We start from the raw sequence: 18,746 nt of genomic DNA, 5'->3' as shown, positions 1-18,746 counted from the left end.
GCTCACACAGTCGCTCTTGCACTTCCCATTCTAAAATTTACATGTGCACAGCAACACACGAGCCAGAATACTGATTATTTACCAGAAGCATTTTTGGTGGCTGCACGTCTGCACTCATCAAATCCTGATAATTAAAGATACAATAAAAGATACCACCCAGTTAAACCGTGAAAGTGGCTCCTCTGCCTGTTTGTTGTATTCCTCCATGCACTACTGATTCACTGTTATTGAGTGTTTTATTTGGATGCCTTCAGACCAGGCCAGATCCTGTCAGGCCTGTGCTGTCTCCTGTCTTGACGAGGCTGGCAGCACCATGCGGATCTTGTTCTTTGATTTTTCTAGTGCCTTTAACACTAGAAACATCAAACGCTAGCGGGGAAGCTCCGCGCCATGCTGGTAGAAACACACGCTGCTCCAGGATTATGGACCATCTAACAAACAGGCCGGAGTTTGTTAGGATCAATGGCCGTGTGTAGCAGGGGGCACTGTCCTGTCTCCCTTGGAGTGGTGATGGACATTATTCCAAACTTTTCCAGCTGCAGTTCATCAATGGGAAAGGACCATAAAAAATGGAACACTAGTTCTGGACAGTCCCTCGCACCCACTGCACCACACGCTAGACCAACAGAGGACTCATACATCACCATTTACATTCATGGCATTCATCAGATGCCCTCATCCAGAGTGACTCACAGGGACCGTCCCCCTGGAGACACTCAGGGACACTAAGTGGGGTTTGAACCTGTGAATTTGTGGCCCTCGTCAAACATAATTATTTTTTCTGAAAAATAGTTTTTGTCATGTCCATCACAGACATTTATGGCGCACTCTCAAGATACTGAACTGAGTGTCCCATACTTCCTCCATCAGTGAATTGTGATTCTGCTGTAGGGGTAGCATGGAGGCTCCAGGGATGGTGCAGCAGAGAACCTGTTGGGTTCTGCCTGACTGCATGTCCTCTTCACTTTCTCTACGTTTTCTGGTGTCCACCCACAGTCAGGTTGGTGAATCAGCCATGGCATCTATAGACTGTACGGTCTCTATAGATTATCTGCAACCTGGATAAGCATGTGGGGAATCTGATGGATGCAGACTGACAGGGCATTGCCGGTGAAAAGGTTTCTCTTTTCATTACCATCATACAAGTCATATGGCGGTCAGGTGACATTGTTCCAGGAAACGTTTCTGCATTCATTAAACTGTGGAGAGATTGCCAAAATAAAGCCATCTTTTAATCTTTGCCCAGTCATGATGGAGCCGTTATTGATGTTCGCTCTGAGCCGTGATTAGGGAGTCCAGACCGGCGTTCTGCTGTGTTCTGACCTCAACTTCTCTCATTGTGCCCTGATGCAAGATCACAGCCGCCTTTAATTTGACGCCTCATGTCCCAATTCCTGACTGCCGGTCATCAATCAGGACGTCGATGCCAGCGAGACGCCGCCACTGCTAAATGTAGCCTGACGTAGTGTTGCGGGCCGGGCCTGCTTTTAATTACCTCCAAAATAGGAGCTGTTTGCTTCTGTCTGATTGCACCATTAGCAATCGGCGTTGTCCCGGCAATTTCAGACCAATTCCCCCTTCACGCCAGTTTCTCTGACTTATTATGGTTATTTTTAGAGACGTGGTAAATGAACTAAAGAAGTTTTGTTCTTTTCCGCCTTTATTCCTCGTTCGATTGCAAATCCTTACATAGATAGGGTTCTGTGGCTCCCCATCCCTTCATTTTACCCAGCGCTCATTTTGGGGTGATTCCTTTGTGTGCTTTTTAATCTTTTTTTTTTTTTTAATCAGGGGTCCTTGTGGCTCTCCTATTCAACAGCCAGGCTGCCCGAGAGCCTCTGTTCAGAGGAACTGGACGATCCGAGTCCTCCTCTAGATGGGAATGCAGCAATAGCATTTTATGCTGTTATTTTTACAACATGAACACGGGCTGCGAAAGACTCGTTACCCAGCAGACAGGATACTCCTCACCTAACAGCTTCGTTCAGGACTCGTGCAACGTTCCACAGGACCAAACCATTTAGTCCTGAAGATGTGTGATTTGTGTGAGGATCAGGGGATGTTTGCAGTTGTTAGGTTGAAATATTTGTGCAGGTTTCCCAAATTGTAGGAATGTATGAAAATTCGTTTTGCCGACTTTTTATTAGTGATGCCTCAGTGTCTGCGCGTGTCAGTACGAACTACACTTTGCACATCTGGCCTCTAACTTCCCTGTAATCTGTCATCATTACTGCAGACAGACTCTTTACTACCATCTTCCTTCTCCTTTCTGCAAGTCCATCTGTTCCAGCTCAACCACACGCTCCTTTAAATTTCACACACGTGAACACACACGGCGTGGTCTCCTCTCGTATACTGTGTCACATTTTCGGGGGATAAATCACATCACAGCAAACATTCAGTCCCTCCCTTCTCTCTGGCCCTGAGCCTCTCTCACACACACTCTGCCACACACACTGAGACTCCACTGTATTGATTTTGAACGATCTGAATGTGGGTTTTGGCGTCTTTATCCCCGGGTTTACAATGTACACGCCCTGGCCTCATGGTGCTGCTGCGTCGTTTTTGGGAGTAATTGGGGATGCTGGTGTCAGGCCCCTATTATCTAATGCAATCCCACTTTCTGCTGGCCTGCAAATTACCCTGAAAGACAGAGAGCAGAATCCTATTAGGGGTTTCGGTGCTGGTCTCCAGTCGCATGACATCACTCAGCCTCACCGGCCCAAAAGCTCACCGTGCATCACTGTGGCGGAGGTACGAGTTTTCTCAACGTGTCTGTGTTATCGGTACAGGCATTGATCGGGACAGTCCTGGTGCGGTGTGCTCTGTGCTCTGAGCCGTCTCCTTTAATGACATCCTCTCATCAGCAGCTGTGAAATGCCAATTCTAATGCTCATTATTGGGTGAATAATAATGGTGTCATGATATTCTTCTGGAAGACGTATTGCCTGGTTGAGTTCTGCTGTGAACCAACGAAAGCTGTCCAAACGAATTGCAGGCAAAAAGAAGCATCTCACGGCAGAGATGGAGGAGGAGTCATGTTCTAATTCTCACCCTCAGGTTGATATAAACCGATTCATCCATCAGTTGAAGTTCTTCGCAGCTGTAGATGCAGGATGACGATGAGTGGTATGTGCATTTTTGGGTTTATCAGTTATGACATGGTGTGGTGGAATAACAGGAGGGTGCCAGACTGACTCACCCGGTGGGGTGGAAATGGAAATGGTTGGATCTGAGATGGGAGCGAAGGCATAAAAATAGAGCGAGGAAGAGGCAGAATGGAAGACGCTTGAGTGATTGATATGCTCAACCCACCCCCCGACACCCTGCTGCACCAGGGAACCTGCTGTTGTTCTCCTGTTTCCATGGTGATGGCGACGTGAGGTGCTTGTTCCGTTTCCGAGCTCTGAGTGGTGTGAGATGAAGGAAAAGGGGACTGAAGGAGAAGGCTGGAGGTGTTCATAGTTCATGTTGTGGTGCTACCCTCCTCCCTTGGGCCAGATGGCGGTAAATAGGCTGGAAGCATCAGGCCTCACACGGGATGCTGGGATACTGAAACTCTCCTCCTGAGGATTCATACACACACACACACACACACACACACACACACAGAGCTGAGCCCATAAAGAATGCCAGGAGAAACCTTATGAAGGTCAGGGCAGTGCACCCAATCAGCAGCAGGGCTGTTTTAATGGCTGATTTCACCTTCACTGGGTTTTCATGATGTCATTTCCCTTTCCCTTCTTTTTTATTCCCTGTGAACATACCTTTCATCCTCGGCTGCCTTTGCATGTTTTAATTACTCTTGATGTGCCACAATTTAGCAGAAATTACAGACGTCTGTCCACATCCTTCACAAACAAATCTGTTGACAGTATGCAGACCCAAACAGCACAAACCCTGCGAGATTCCCATTTTATTCTATCACTATTACCTGGGAGTTCATCATAAAGATGCGCTAAAGATGAGCCGGTGTTCCTCTTCCTAGTCGGTGTTTCGTTTTAATCCGATGTGGTGTTCCTCTTCCTAGTCGGTGTTCCATTTTAATCCGATCTGGTGTTCCTCTTCCTAGTCTGTGTTCCATTTTAATCTGAGCTGGTGTTCCTCTTCCTAGTCGGTGTTTCGTTTTAATCCGATCTGGTGTTCCTCTTCCTAGTCTGTGTTCCATTTTAATCTGAGCTGGTGTTCCTCTTCCTAGTCGGTGTTTCGTTTTAATCCGAGCTGGTGTTCCTCTTCCTAGTCTGTGTTCTGTTATATGAGCCATTGTTGGTGTTCTCCTGTGGTTGTTTGTCTGCCTTACCCACTCCCCGTTTTTAAGGTCCCTGTTCCCTAAGTACTGTGTCTGTTTATTATAATTATTCATACAATAAGCCAACCTGGAAATACATCTGTACCTGAATCCTAACCTTCTTGTCATTTGTCTTTGACTTTGTGACATCCATGTTGTGACATGGTGGGATTTTTGTTAGTAACAGTGTGTGGAGTGTCACCCACTTATGAATAAGGACACCCATTTAATTACCAGTTCACACAAAAAAACCTGTGAAGATTATCTGAGATGTGGCTGGTCTAAGTGTTGCTGACGGAAAGCGACGCAAGTTTTTCTTTCTGGCTGAGCATGAATGAGAGGAGGGGAGGAATAAATGGATGGCGCCCCAGGCTCGGTTTAGGGGATCCTCTCTCTCTCTATGTGCCCATAATCTTTCCACTGCAGCCCAGGAGAAGAGGGAAGCCCTGGGCATTTACAAATGAGCCAGTTTCATACAGCGCATAAGGACATCAGCAGCCTAAATAGACCATCATTGGGAGTCATTTGGGCTGAAAAATGTAGCTTCTTCATATTTTGATGGAATAAATTAGACAGTGGTTGCTGTGATATGTTGCAAAATCTCCAAACGTGCACGTAAATGCAGTTTTTAACACATTTGCATGGTGGATCAGAATCTGACTTCAATTCTCATTGTTCATAACTCAATTTTGAGATCCCCAATACCACTAGTTAACGTCGAGCCCAAACCCATCCCATTCCAAGCCTAGTGTTTTGTAGATGCCTGTAGGTCCTTGCTGCAGCTTTCTTCTGACCTTCTCCATGCATGATGTTGCAACCGATTCCTTGCGTGTTCTTCTTTTTATAAATGGGAAATACAAAGAAATTAAGGGTAGACTTGATCTAAGGGAAGACTTGAGACCATGATCTCAAGCTCAATCTGATTTTATGTTAATAAAATCTGCCTTACTATCACCTGACTGCTTTGTATCTCCACTGTGTGCTGCACCGGCAGCCCTGACCTGGATTTGAAGTATGGCTACTCAGGGGGTACTAAACGAAGTGTCAGCAATTTTGGTAAGCTGCACTCCACCTGATAAGAATGTCTCTCAAATGCGATTCTGGAAAATGACAAAGATGACCCGACACCACTTCACAGGCCAGTAATCTGGTTTAATGGTGGTGGTAGGGTGAGTGACGGTGAGAATGGAGTCGTTCTGACCTCAAGGACCAACACACCGGATGTGAGACTCTGGTGAGTTGAAATGGCTGGAAACAGAACCTGTGGTATAGCATTCCTGCCCCTCCGTCCAGCGACTGCGCCAGGCTGCATCCTCACGTGCTGATGCTCCGCTACGATTCCACTCTCCGCTGCTCCCAGGGGGAAATTGAAAATAATTACGGGTCCTGGCAAGGAGCCAGTGGGTAGTTACCAAGGAAACGCAGCTGTAGATTCCTCCCTCCACTATCGACTGAACGGGTGGATGCGTGGCGCCCCGATTTTCAAGATGATGATGGGTTGGCGGAGGGAGGGACCAGATAGATAAATAACCTATTTGATAATGCAAATCTAATATAGACCCTTCATGATGTCCTGTGGCGCTCTCTCAGGTGCTGCTGGGTAAAAAGCTCGGATTTGCTCGTTAACATTATTTATATCCCACTCAGATAAGATCTGTGAAAGATTGCTGTGGCAACCTTGATGCCCAATAGCACAATGCTCCTGGTGCATCTGAGCACATTTCTCAAGACAGATTGAGATCGTCCATTTTCAGTATGTACCCATATGAGGGCGTGAGCTCTGGGGAAGGGTACATCGGTGCTTCTGAGGGTTGGCTGAGGGGACGGTGATCTTGAAATAGCTTCTGAGCAATGGAGCAGAATCTGATTTTCAGCACTGAAAAGCAGAAGCACTTGTTCACACAGAGCGAGGAAGCCATGTGACTTTTGCTTTTATTGCTACATTTATCATACAGGAGTCGTGACGATGACAGATGGAGGCTGGGTGAGCTTCTCTGGTTACACTCTCTCTCTCTCTCTCTCTCTCTCCTGGTGCCTCCTCTCTCCAAGGGTCAGCCAAGCTGCAGGGTGGCTCTAGACATCTTCCGGATAGACCAAAGGAGGGGAGGGGCGGAGAGGAGGTCAGGACAAGAATGCAGCCTCAGGAGGTGGAACTCCCGCCCGATAAAAAACGCTGGAAGAGATGGGGGTCCGAGCAGGAAATAGGATTACATGCACACCACTGGATGGCCTACTGTTATGGCAGCTTCATATATCATATTAAACACCCCCGACGCTCATCTACTCCCCCATTACGAAGACTGTATTCTTACCGAGTAATTAACAATTCCATTTATTAACAGTTAATTGATTTTATAGAGAGACTGTGATGGGTGTGTACTAAAACCATATAATGTCTCTGTAGGTTCAGCCAGGTTAAATGAATTAATGTGTGAAAGGCACCAAGTGGACAAAATTGTTTGTAACCATGGTAACATAATAGAGTGGCAATCCTGTATCTGGAGTGGCATTTTTATTTTTATTGTTTTAGTTAATATTAGCAACCAAAGGACATTTAATTTTTTAGAAATGTTTTGGACTGTTCTTATCTGAAGTGGATTATCCTGTACTTATGCCTTATATGTCACTTCTGCCATTAGTATGATTAAAATAGTGTAAGCTATCATAATGCATATGGCCATGAAAAATCTCAAAATGTTTTTGCTGCTGGAAGTAGGTTTTATAGAAGCTGTAAATGTCCTTCCTGAAGGACAAGAACACCGGGAAGCTGTGAGATGTGGGACTTGTTAGTGTCCATAGGTGCTGATGTGTTCAGACCATGTGTGTATGTGTGTTTATTTAGTGTGAAGGTGTCAGAGTGTGCGTACGTTAGTGTATATGTGAGTGTGATGAGCTCTCTGTGCACTAAAGGTTGTCATCTATCAGGAAATGGTGTCAGGTTGAGTGTAATTAAGATACACGCCCTCACACACAATCACTCTGCAGGGGCAGGGCTGTAGGCAGGTATAAGCTCAGGAGACCACCAGGAAGAGTAGAGGGTCACCGAGAGAAAGAGACAAACATTACCTGATGAGGCTCAGTTCAATCGGGCAATTTTGCGGAAAATTGCCATTGATTTTTATTGGCATTCTGCAGAGAAAGCGTCAGATTGAATAGTCCAGATTGGCCTGCCAGGCCTATTTATAACCAAGCAGAGTGGCTGTCTGGTGCCACACAGCCCAGGTAACTAAAACCATTACAGAAGTGAATTTTTTCAGCTGTCATCTCAGTCAATGGCATTGAGAGCCAAATAGCAAAATAGCTCATGAATGTGAATAGGACCCTGCAAAACACATACATATATATATACATGCCCTCAATTTGAATATGGTTATTATTATAATAATGTCTCAATAACAATTAGATGGAATAATTATTTTTATTGCACATATCACCCCTGACAGTTCACCTGAAATGAAATGTATTTTAACAACATTTAATGTTTAAGTTTCAGTGCGCATGTTCATTAATGGCTCTTTCTTTTCGAATGAAGATTCGAAAGTATGAAGTAACATGGGGTTATTAGGTTCAACAAGCAATTCATTTGACGATTATATCACGATGTCACTTCCGCGAGCTGACGGGGGAAAGAAGCGCAGAACCGGGACATACTGGGAAACATGATTTATTAATATAAGGAAACAAAACAGGCACGAGGGCCAAAAAGGAAACACAACAAAGGAACCAACAAAATCAAACCCGCAGGCGTGTGGCGATTGCCAGAACTGAAAACAACAAATAAGTCATACGGTCCACATGAATGCTGCAGCCCCTTATAAATGCTGCAGTCCTTATAACCCAGATCCAGCCATGTTAGCCACGCCTGTTGCCCTGCTGTCATGCAGATTGGTGCAAGTTGCGTTCCCAGTTGCAACCAATCGTGACACTTTACATCTTGCAGAAACCTGAAATATTCTCCCCGGTTGACTGAAAATGTTAAACCATTGCTGCAGTGCAAGTTGCTGTGTATGATCTATAGGCTATGCAGTCAACGAGGATTGTGAGCAAAACAAAATGCTTAATATTGAAGTCTTCAGAGCAGCAAATTATTTCAGTGACATCACACTCTTTGCTTCTCACAGCCATCGTAGGGTTGAATGATGGGGATGATTTTCCAACAGTCCTGAAAGAGTTCCTGTGTTGATCTCTACTCACTATTCATGCTCTCATTTCAATGAGTATCTATGATGATGAGAATAGTGTGCAGAGCAGTCATAAAGGCAAAGAGAGCCAACTCTGGTTCACTCTGTTGAACAAAAACTCAATATATTTCTTGTATTAGATTCTTTAAAGTAGCCTCCTTCATAGCCTCTATAGAGTAGGTGTGTCCAAGCCTTATTATACAATATACAGTGTATAATAAATATCATATTAGCACTTCACACATCCAAGTAGCTGCTAGTCCTAATGCACATTTTATATTGTATCTGCCATCACCCCCAATGTATACACTGATTATGATATTTAAATACTTTTTTCCACAAAATGTCAATCTGTCAAACAGGTGACCTTTCGATGAGAGTGCAGTTTTAATGCACTAATGCAAATAAATGCAAATCATGTACTGGCCCATGTAAAAAAATTAAATTTATGACTGGAGCAGCCAATGAACAGCAATATTCTATAACACATATTGTGTTTTCTAAAGCTGTATTTCATAATACAGTGTCTATCATGATAAATCAAGACAATCTCAGGGAATATTGCCAGCCCTAACTGTGAATATTAAAAAGCAGGAGTGCACCAGGGGCATTTTAATAAAACCGCCAGTTGTCGGTGTGAATGAAGTCACACAAAGGCAGGTGATAAAGAACTCATCTCCAGCACATAAATTACCCACCGATTCAGGTCCCGCGAGGCCTGAAGGGCTCCTGTCCTCTCCTCTCTTCTCTCAGCGACCAAGAGACACTAATACTCATAATCTGGGACTGAGAGCAACCGAGGCACAAATCCCTCTCTACTGAATATTCCTCCTCCGCCCTGTTCTCCATCCGCACCGCCCCCCCAAAGGCCAAGGCCTTTTCTTTAAAGGCTCTATTACAAGACGAGTGTGTGTGTGTGTATGTCTGTATACATTACATTTCAAAAGATTTCAGAAAAAAAATGTTGATCAAAAATGTTAAGGACCATGGTAGCTGGAAATGGCTGCTAATGAATGGAACGTCAGCATACGTGTAGAGAGGATTTCAGACAAGTTGAGTGTCTGGTGCATCATATACATCAGGATTTTGTCAGCTTTGTCAATGATTCTAAAAAGATCATTCTAAATGACCCCAAATCTTTGAATGGCAGTGTACGATTATCCTTATCCTTATTTTTTTATGAAATTAAAGACATCTCCCTCTGCGTAACTCTTCTGTCTGCTTTCTCATGATCTCTGCCTTGTTCCTCATCTCTCAGTAACGCCGTTCCCAGTTTTTTTTTTATTAAAAGTATTAAAATTTTATTAAAATTTGATATTGCTGCTCTTTAGTGAAAAGTGAAAGTGAAGTGATTGTCATTGTGAAACACTGCAGCACAGCACACGGTGACACAACAAAATGTGTCCTCTGCTTTTAACCATCACCCTTGGTGAGCAGTGGGCAGCCATGACAGGCGCCCGGGGAGCAGTGTGTGGGGACGATGCTTTGCTCAGTGGCACCTTGGCGGTTCGGGATTCGAACCAGCAACCTTCTGATTACGGGTCTGTCTCCGTACCCGCTAGGCCCCCACTTCCCCTTCAGAAAAACAGCGACTAGTCCAGTAATGACTAGTCCAGTTATACAATAATACTCCAGTTTCTTACATCCAGGGTGGGTGTAAGAATTTTGGATTGCAAGTGAATGGCGGTCCTGATTTTCTGGGAGAGGGATGAAAAGTGTGAAAAGCCTCTCGAACGGGAAAGCTGCTGGCTCTGTGTTTGTATGGTTTGTTGTGTTGAGGTGTGTTGGGCTCACTCCCAGCCTCATTACTGGACTAGTCGCTGTTTTTCTGAAGCGCCATCAGTGTTTCCTGCAAATGAATAAATAGCTTGTCTGTGCTGGTAATGAGCTGTAATTGGTTGCGTTTTTGTGCTAATTGTGTGTTGTTGCATTTTTTTTAAAGCCACTCAACTGATTTGTTATACTACAACCCTTTTTGAGATATTCAACATATGTTGTGTCTGTATGTTGTGTGGGATTTAATATGTGTGGGATTTAATATTACGGTGTCGTGAAGTCTGGATGCAGGAAGTGTGACCTGCAGGACACTGTGGGATTGGGGCACAGGGTGGAAATGTGACTCTCTTTATATCTCAACATGTGCACGGCCCTTTTATTGGGTGCTGAAGGTTGTATCATTGGTTGTTGATGGATTGCAGGTGTCTGCAGGTACATTGTGTGTGTGTGTGTGTGTGTGTATGTGTGTGTGTGTGTCATGCTTACAGAGTAGATTTACTGGCTGAATGGTTTATTGGGCTGCACTTGACTGGTCTGGGTCCGTCATTAAAATAAAGACGAGGGACATGGCCCCCCAGCACCATCACTTCATCCATTTTGCTGTACTGCCTCCTCACTCTTCTTCTTCTTATTTTCTTTACCAGACATAGTTGGAATGTTGGATCAATAATTCATGAGAGCAAATAGAAAACGAGAGCCTTCACGACTCTCACACACACAAAACGATGTGTGTATGTGTGTGTGTGTGGGGGGGGGTCTTGGCTTGAAAATGATCATCTTCCTCCAAGCATGGGAAACAAATGTAAGTCAACTTTGGCACGAGTTAACAAAGACATCTCATTATCATTTAAATCAAATTGTCTTTGGTCTCCAGGCTCTGATCAGTATTGCATATCAAAACGGCGCTGAAGACAGAAGCCTCCCGCCACCAAAATGACGTTTCTCCCGACCTTCACACCGAAACCACACTTATGTGCTTGATGAAGATGCTCGATATTTAGGAAGGCAGCGTTAGTACATTACCACTGTGCCCAATCCTCCTGATCTTTCTTCCACAAGGGACCACAAATAAAATCCAGATGATACCCTCCTCCCTCCAGATATGCGTTTTTATGCAGGTACGACGAGGTAAATAAGGCCATAAACAAAGGAGCATCTGGGTTTACACTGCGGGGTCCAACGTGTTCTGCGCATTCGTTCTGCGGATTGGTGTTGGGTGATATATGTGGTTGCGGCCTGCTTATTTCTCATTAACCCAGGCAATTATCGTAAGCTGTCACCCTGTCATCCCGCTCACTGCAACGAATCGAGCAACACAGTGGGGAAAAATACCTTAATTCACATAAAATATAATTAGGCCCATAAATGAAGTGGCGTAGAGAGCCGCAGTATTTACTGTGTGTGTGAGAGTGTGTGTGTCGTGCCACGGGCGCGTTGCTCAGTTCATGGGCGTGAGGGAGGAGGGGGAGCGCGACTGGAAGACAGCCGCTGGGTAGGACAGGGTAAAAGGTGTGAGCGAATCTCGCAGAGGGAGCGCTTCCTGTTTAATGGAGGGTGAGAGAGGAAGTGATGGGGACGAGGAGAGCTGGAGGCTGCAGGAATCGCAGTGATTTCAGAGAAGGTGTGTAAACTCAGCCCGCGTTGGAGACGTAGGGCACTGCAGGATAAACCCGCCTCTCTTTCACTATTGTGAGGTTATGTATCTTCAGGATTTACATAAATAGATAAAACTAGTTGTTTTTGGTATCAATAAGTATCTTTTTCAGACATCCATTTGTCAAATAAATATCTTCATTTATTTGTTTTTAAAAAGCATAGGTCTTCGTTATTCCTTAGATTCTTCTTTTCTTCTTCTTCAGTTGGACCTGTAAATATGGCTCAAGCCTCAAACATCAGTGCAACCACGTTGGGTGACGGATGAAAGTGATTCTTTATACCTGAAAATCAGCTCAGCATGTGGGCTGGAAACACGAAACAAGATCAGCGAGCCAGGAGATGGAGGACGAAGGCAACTTAAATGATTGTCCTAATTAACCCAAATGAAAAAGGATGCACCTGTGGGTCTTAAAGGTCCCCTAATACTGTATCTGAAGTCTCTTTACGAAATTCAGCCATGGTGCAGAATTACAGCCACTTTGATCCAGTCCCATTATTAAATATCTCCAGGACGCACTGTCTCGGTGTCTGTAGCTTTAAATGCTAATGAGGAGGATAGAGGCGGGACGAGGAGGAGAGCGGCCTATAGAAGTTGAGGGGGGGGATTCGCAGAAATGACATCATCAACACCGTTCACCAACCACAATGTTTGGTGCAGACAGGAAGTCGTGTCTGCGTTTTTACAGAAAAAATCAAAATGAACCCAGTGGTTCTTCAAAGTTTCACGTGACAGAACTAAAAATACATTTGTACATTTGGATTTTTACCTCCAATCAATGAGCAAGTGAAATGCTTCACATGATATTCATTGGAGATAATGTTTTAGGGGAGAGGCGGGAAATTCTCTGGATGGATAAAGCATGAGGAACGGGAGGTAACCTTTCCCCTTATGACGTCATAAGGGGATAAATTCCAGATCCGACCATCTGAGCTGCCGCTCTCTGAACGGTGATGCAGAATGACCAAAACACTCTTTATACATATCACCATCTCTAGCCACTGCAGGACCATAGACAGGCTAGGGGAACTCGTATGTCAAATATAACCATATAATATAGCCATATAACGATGTCTCCTTTCTGCTCTCTTTCAGGTCCTGCTGTCTGGCCTCATTGGTGTGGTGTCATGGAAGAGACCCCTCTCTCTGGTGGTAAGTGACTTAGGACCTTAGTGTGTGTGTTAAGCTTGATTCAGTCATTTCCACACTAGGGTGAAAAGGGTTTGTTTTTATTCGTATTCAGCAGTGTACTCTGTGTGCCATGTGATTAACTTATTCCTGCATTTTTGGTGATTTGGCGTGATCCCATCATGCAGTGTTTTGGCTCTGAGGGACTCTGTTAGTGATGATCAGCCCTTGAATTTCAGACTGTCTCTCTCGGGTGACATGATGACTCTCACTCACACTACAGACCGCGTTCATGGGAGCCACTGCAAGGAATGGAATAAAAAATATGACACATCCTCAGATTATGTGGCGTTAAATGTTGCCGTTATTTTACCTGAGCAACAGTGTCTATTTAGGGTCAGTGTGTGTTGAGTCCTGTAATGACCTTTTCCAGGAGACGTCCTCCTCTGTACTGGCAGCCTTCCTGCCTCAGGCTGTGGGATGTGGATCTTGTGACCTACAATTGTGATGAGCTGCTGATTCATCGTCATCATCTTCAGTCCCTGTCCTCATTGTTGCTGCGTGCAGTGTGTGTGAACACAAATATGATGTTTTTGGGACATTGTGTGCGTGTTGCATTTCTGCGGAGCCGCTCAGCTGTGTAATAGTCTCCTCTTCCTCAGGCATGGTGACTGATGTCTGTGTGAGTGGAGTGGATGTGAGGATGTGTGTGTGATTGCCTGTCATGTGAGAATTCCCAGCCTCACCCCCCAGCAGTGCGTTGCCGATGTACGCCACGTGAGAGAGGCAGCCAGGAAGGGCTCTCATACATAACTGCAGGACAGTGCTGGGGTGAGGCATGAATTTTTGATGCCTTCCTGTATGTGTAACTGTGTGTGTGTGGATGGTGGCTCACAGAGGAAGGGAAGCCTGTAAATACTGCTCTCTGCTTTATAGCTTCAGTGAGTGGTTTTTACCAAAACAACTCACCCTCATCCAAAGACAATTGATACTTTTCATTTATATGTGTGACATTTCAAATTTCGTCGAGGGTTTGTAATACAAGTCGGGGTCGAATACTGCACAATTTGTTCTACCCCAACATGCTTCACTGAGTCTCCAAAATAACATTCTGTCATGAAAAGATGCTAAATAAGGGACACAGGAAATGACGCAACCATCATGCAAAAGACAAAATGCATAATCTCAATGTTGGGTCAAGAAGTGAACATGGATGGCTCGCCTCTTTTTGTCATCCTGTGTCATCGGTGACTTGGGCAGATACTTATTCATGCCACGCATTTACTTTAAATTGTTGCTCATCTCTACACTCTTGCTCAGGTTTTCAGTTACTCCCACCATGCAGACATGAATCTTCCCTTCACCCTCTGTCGAAACATGGAAATCTGCTCCGAGTGCACTGCATGGAGTAATGAAGTAAATACAGGCGCTCCAAACGCCGGCCATCCTCCTCCTCAGGTGGTTTATATGCATGTCTGATAAATGCTGTAAATGTAAATGCAATGTATATACATGCTGTTTGGCGTATGGGGGCTCTGCTCGACGAGCGATATTACGGGGAAAGAAATCTCTTCTTTCACCTTCCAGTCTTTCAGCATTAGTTGCTGTGTTCCGTCACCTCTGCCGTGCTGTGCGAAGACTGAGACGCAGAGCTTATTTCCGGGCTGTAAAAACTGTTAACCCTGCCGCTGTAACACGCACGTCAGCAGACTGCACTAGAGCGTTTCTACATACAAATCAACGCAAAATGTCAGGATACAGCAATATGTATCATACTGCAGGATGATAAGAAAATACACTTTAAACTTTAAATTTACCGACGATTACCTGTCCTGTCTGGAACCTCTTCTAGTTCCAGAATCCTGACTAGGAAACAGTCAGAAGCAGGGTATTTAATAAACTACATACATCAGAGCACATTTCTCATTTTAATCAATCTTTTATATAGTTGTGTGTCAGTGAGAATCTCTTGTTTGAGTTTGTGGCTCCTGCTTGTTGGGGTCTCTGGTGGTGAACCTGCACAGAAACACATGTTCCTGTCAGCAGAGTAAAGGGAAACTCTCCAGAACTCTGCCTAATTATTCTTTGTTCTCCGTGGTATATCTTGAAGTGTGTGTGTGTGTGTGTGTGTGTGTGTGAGACTCCACTGCCTGAGCACTCTGTAAATTTACTACTGTAACACTGGCCCGATGCATCTCCCATCAGATAGTAATTCATCTGATACACACCTCCTCAGGCCCATTACACACACACACACGCACACACACGCACGCACACACACACACACACACACACACACACACACACACACACACACACACACACACACACACACACACAGAGGGTGGAGCTTGGTGCTTCCAAGGTCATTATTGATTATCCATGGGGCTGTGTTTGTAACACCCTGTAGTGCATGAGAGAGAGACTGTGTGTGTGTGTGTGTGTGTGTGTGTGTGTGTGTGTGTGGAGTAATGTGCTAGGACAGACTCAGACAAATAGCATTACCCATGTTTTGTGTGTGTGTGTATTATTAATCAGCCTGTAGTAAGGAGAGGGAGAAAAGGTGGGTCCGAATTTCCCCGACAGAAACTTTATCTCCAGAATTATTCAGTTGTCCCCCGCCTGCCCTTAAAACCAGACAGATTAGCCGACACCCCACCGACTGTCTGATCATCTGGTGCAGACCACCAACTGGCTACAAGCCACATTTCAGCTGCAAAATAGGGACCTGTGGCAATAAGGTGCTCTACTGGCTAATTAACTGGAGTTGATGCATTAACATACTTGTGTTTCTATATAATCTCAGCTAAAGACGGTTATTAGACGTTAGATGGTTTATTAAATTCACTGTATGCTGCATGTGGAGTAAAAACCCCAGTTTTATAACGCTCCGTACTGTCAGCAGTTTTACTGCCAAATGGGAGCTACTGTGAGTCTGAGCCTTGAATACAACACATTCAATTCATTTAAATGGAAAAGCCTCGCTGCACCCTCACCATGCCGGCGCCCTGGCCACAGCTTTTGTTCAGACAAATCATGTGACTCGCGATTTCTAGCAAGCATTTGACACACAGGTAAATTGAATCATATGTACTGGCTCCATGCTGTGATTGGGGCTGCCGTAGACAGTTGTTACGGCAACGTCAGACAGGTCACATCTATGTTAATTCCATCTCTGTAGTACACCTGTCCTGGCGCACTGTCTTCTCCACGCTCCAGAGGCATGTTGAGGGAGAACCTTGTGACCTTGCAGCCATGATGCACCCTGAAACGCCACTTTCAGCAGAAAAGGCTTCAGTGGACGCGCTCGGTCTTAATCTCAGGCTGTTTGAGTTTATGTACATTGGCATTTATGACAATACGCTCCTGCATCTCAACATAATAAAATATCATATCAAGGTGTGGTAAAATATCAAAAGGTCATTTGTTTCTGCAATTTAATTGAAACGGGTCAACTTTTAAGTCCCAAAACAAGTACTGAGTGTATAAATGAAGATACTTTTCAGAAGTACGGTTTATGGTTTGTTTGTTTATGGTGAATCAGCTTCTGGACTGTATCCTTTTTTTTAGGTGACCATGGGTAAAATTCATTATCATCAACATACAACAAAAACATTTCACTCTACATGCAATGAATATATTGTAAAGTTCTTTTAATAATGTTATGAAAACAAATGACACAATTTTGTAATTTGATATTACATATTCAATCAATTAATTTACATTTATGTTTACGGCATTTATCAGACGCCCTTATCCAGAGTGACTTACATTCAGTAGTTACAGGGACAGTCTCCCCACTGGAGAAATTGAGGTTTAAGTGTCTTGCTCAGGGACACAATGGTAGTAAGTGGGATTTGAACCTGGGGCGTCTGGTTCATAGGCGAGTGTGTTACCCACTAGGCTACTTCCACCCTAATTAATCAATGAATCAATTACTCTGGGTGTCACAAATAATGACACACCAGATAAACATTTTCTGAAAATCCAGAAATCATACTTGATTAGTGAACACTCCCCACTTTTTCCTATTTTTTACATGGAATTGCTTTAATTAGCTGCTTAGTATTAAATCTTAACAGATTATATATACAGTTGTCACGATGGCTGGACATGACGAGGTAGGAGGATGCATGCGCACAATGTCACGAGACAGGATTTATTACAATAAAACACACAACAGGAGCAAATATCACCAAACAACGACCCGACGAACCGAACAGGGAGACAAGTGAAAACGATCAGGAACCACGAAACCCGGATCTGGAGTAGGCCCTTCCAGATCGGATCCTGACAACAGCGCATCACTTTTCCCACATTTTGTCATGTTACAAATCTACTCGATTTTACATGATTTGGAAAGGCACACACCTGCCAATATACGGTCTCACAGTTGACAGTTAATGTCAGAGCACAAACCAAGCATTAAATCAAAGGAATTATCTGTAGACTTCCGAGACAGGATTGTCTCGAGGCACAAATCTGGGGAAGGTTACAGAAAACTTTCTGCGGCTTTGATGGTCCTCCATCATCACCAACAGTGGCCTCCATCATCCACGTAAGTGGAAGAAAAACACCAGGACTCTTCCTAGAGACGGAAGCCACTCCTTATTAAAAAACACATGGCAGCTATTTTATGTGTATTGCAAACAGTTCGTCCTTAGATATTATGCCAGTATTTAAAAAACGTCTCCAAAATCATTGAGATATAAGATCAAGTACCAGCAATACATCTTCTACACTAAAGAGTTCCACATTGGTCCTTGGTGAATGCTTTGTTTAGTCCAGTGTGAATTTGGGTTGATGGACTGCGGCAGAATATTATATATATTATATATATATAATAATATTATAATATAATATATTATAATATTGTATAATATACCGCCGCAGTCCATCAACCCACACTGCACCAATGCAGAAAACCCATCGCATTGATGCATAATCATATGTGAACAACAGAGAGGATATATATATATAATATATATATATATAAAAAAGTTGAAAGAAAACATTAAACTCCTGCTGTTCCGGGGTCACGTGCCCGACAGATCGAGAGAAAAACGAAGTGTCCACCACGTCAGTCTGTCAGTGTCTGTAATGATGTGCGGTGCTCTTTTGCTCTTTGTGTGTTGCGTTTGAATGAACCGAGCGAAGGCAGCCGTCGTTGTGTGCCGGAAAGCAGAGAGGATCTTCAGTGTGCGACTGGTCCAGGACAGACACCTTGCCAAAATGTGTCTCCATGCGCTCGCCGCATTGAGGAGCCCTGTGCCTCTTACACTTCCAGCTCCGCACCAATCTGACAAAGACCTGAAAGTGCTGAAAGTTGGAAGTAAGCACATTTTCCCCAGATGCAGTATACAGCACTACCGTCTGGTGTGTGTGTGTGTTTGTGGTGTAGCGAGAACCTTCTAGGGACCTTAGTACGGTGGCAAATGGCCTTTCCCGCTGTCAACAGCCGCTCAGCTCTTTCTCTCAGACAGTTCCCGGTTTTCCCACCACTGCATTCATTAACCTTTTCACTGATGGAGTAGAAACATGCATGTGAGTGTGTGTGTGTGTGTGTGTGTGTGTCGGGGGGGTTGGATTACATGTGCCCGTGGTTGCATATTTATTGCACTCACTGCATATTTCAATGATGATGTTTCTGATGTTTCAAAGATGATGTTTCTGTAAAAGAAAGGAGGGAAATGGTTATTAACCAAAATAAATCCTAATA

General features: G+C 44.2%; 1 protein-coding gene across 2 annotated transcripts in view; it reads left to right on the top strand.

Annotated features, from left to right (window-relative positions):
- The window catches only part of fam189a1 (family with sequence similarity 189 member A1), a 110,021-nt gene that overhangs the window by 26,603 nt on the left and 64,672 nt on the right, over positions 1–18,746 (top strand). For both annotated transcript variants that reach the window (XM_028956578.1, XM_028956577.1), the window contains exon 2: positions 12,995–13,051. In XM_028956578.1, coding sequence (XP_028812411.1) covers positions 12,995–13,051 — 57 coding nt within the window. The remainder of the gene's footprint in view (positions 1–12,994; positions 13,052–18,746) is intronic.

This window comes from Denticeps clupeoides, chromosome 16 (genome assembly GCF_900700375.1).
Source record: "Denticeps clupeoides chromosome 16, fDenClu1.1, whole genome shotgun sequence".
NCBI classification, from domain to species: domain Eukaryota; kingdom Metazoa; phylum Chordata; class Actinopteri; order Clupeiformes; family Denticipitidae; genus Denticeps; species Denticeps clupeoides.
The sequence above is the reverse complement of the archived record's forward strand: the minus strand, read 5'-3'. Positions and strand labels throughout refer to the sequence as shown.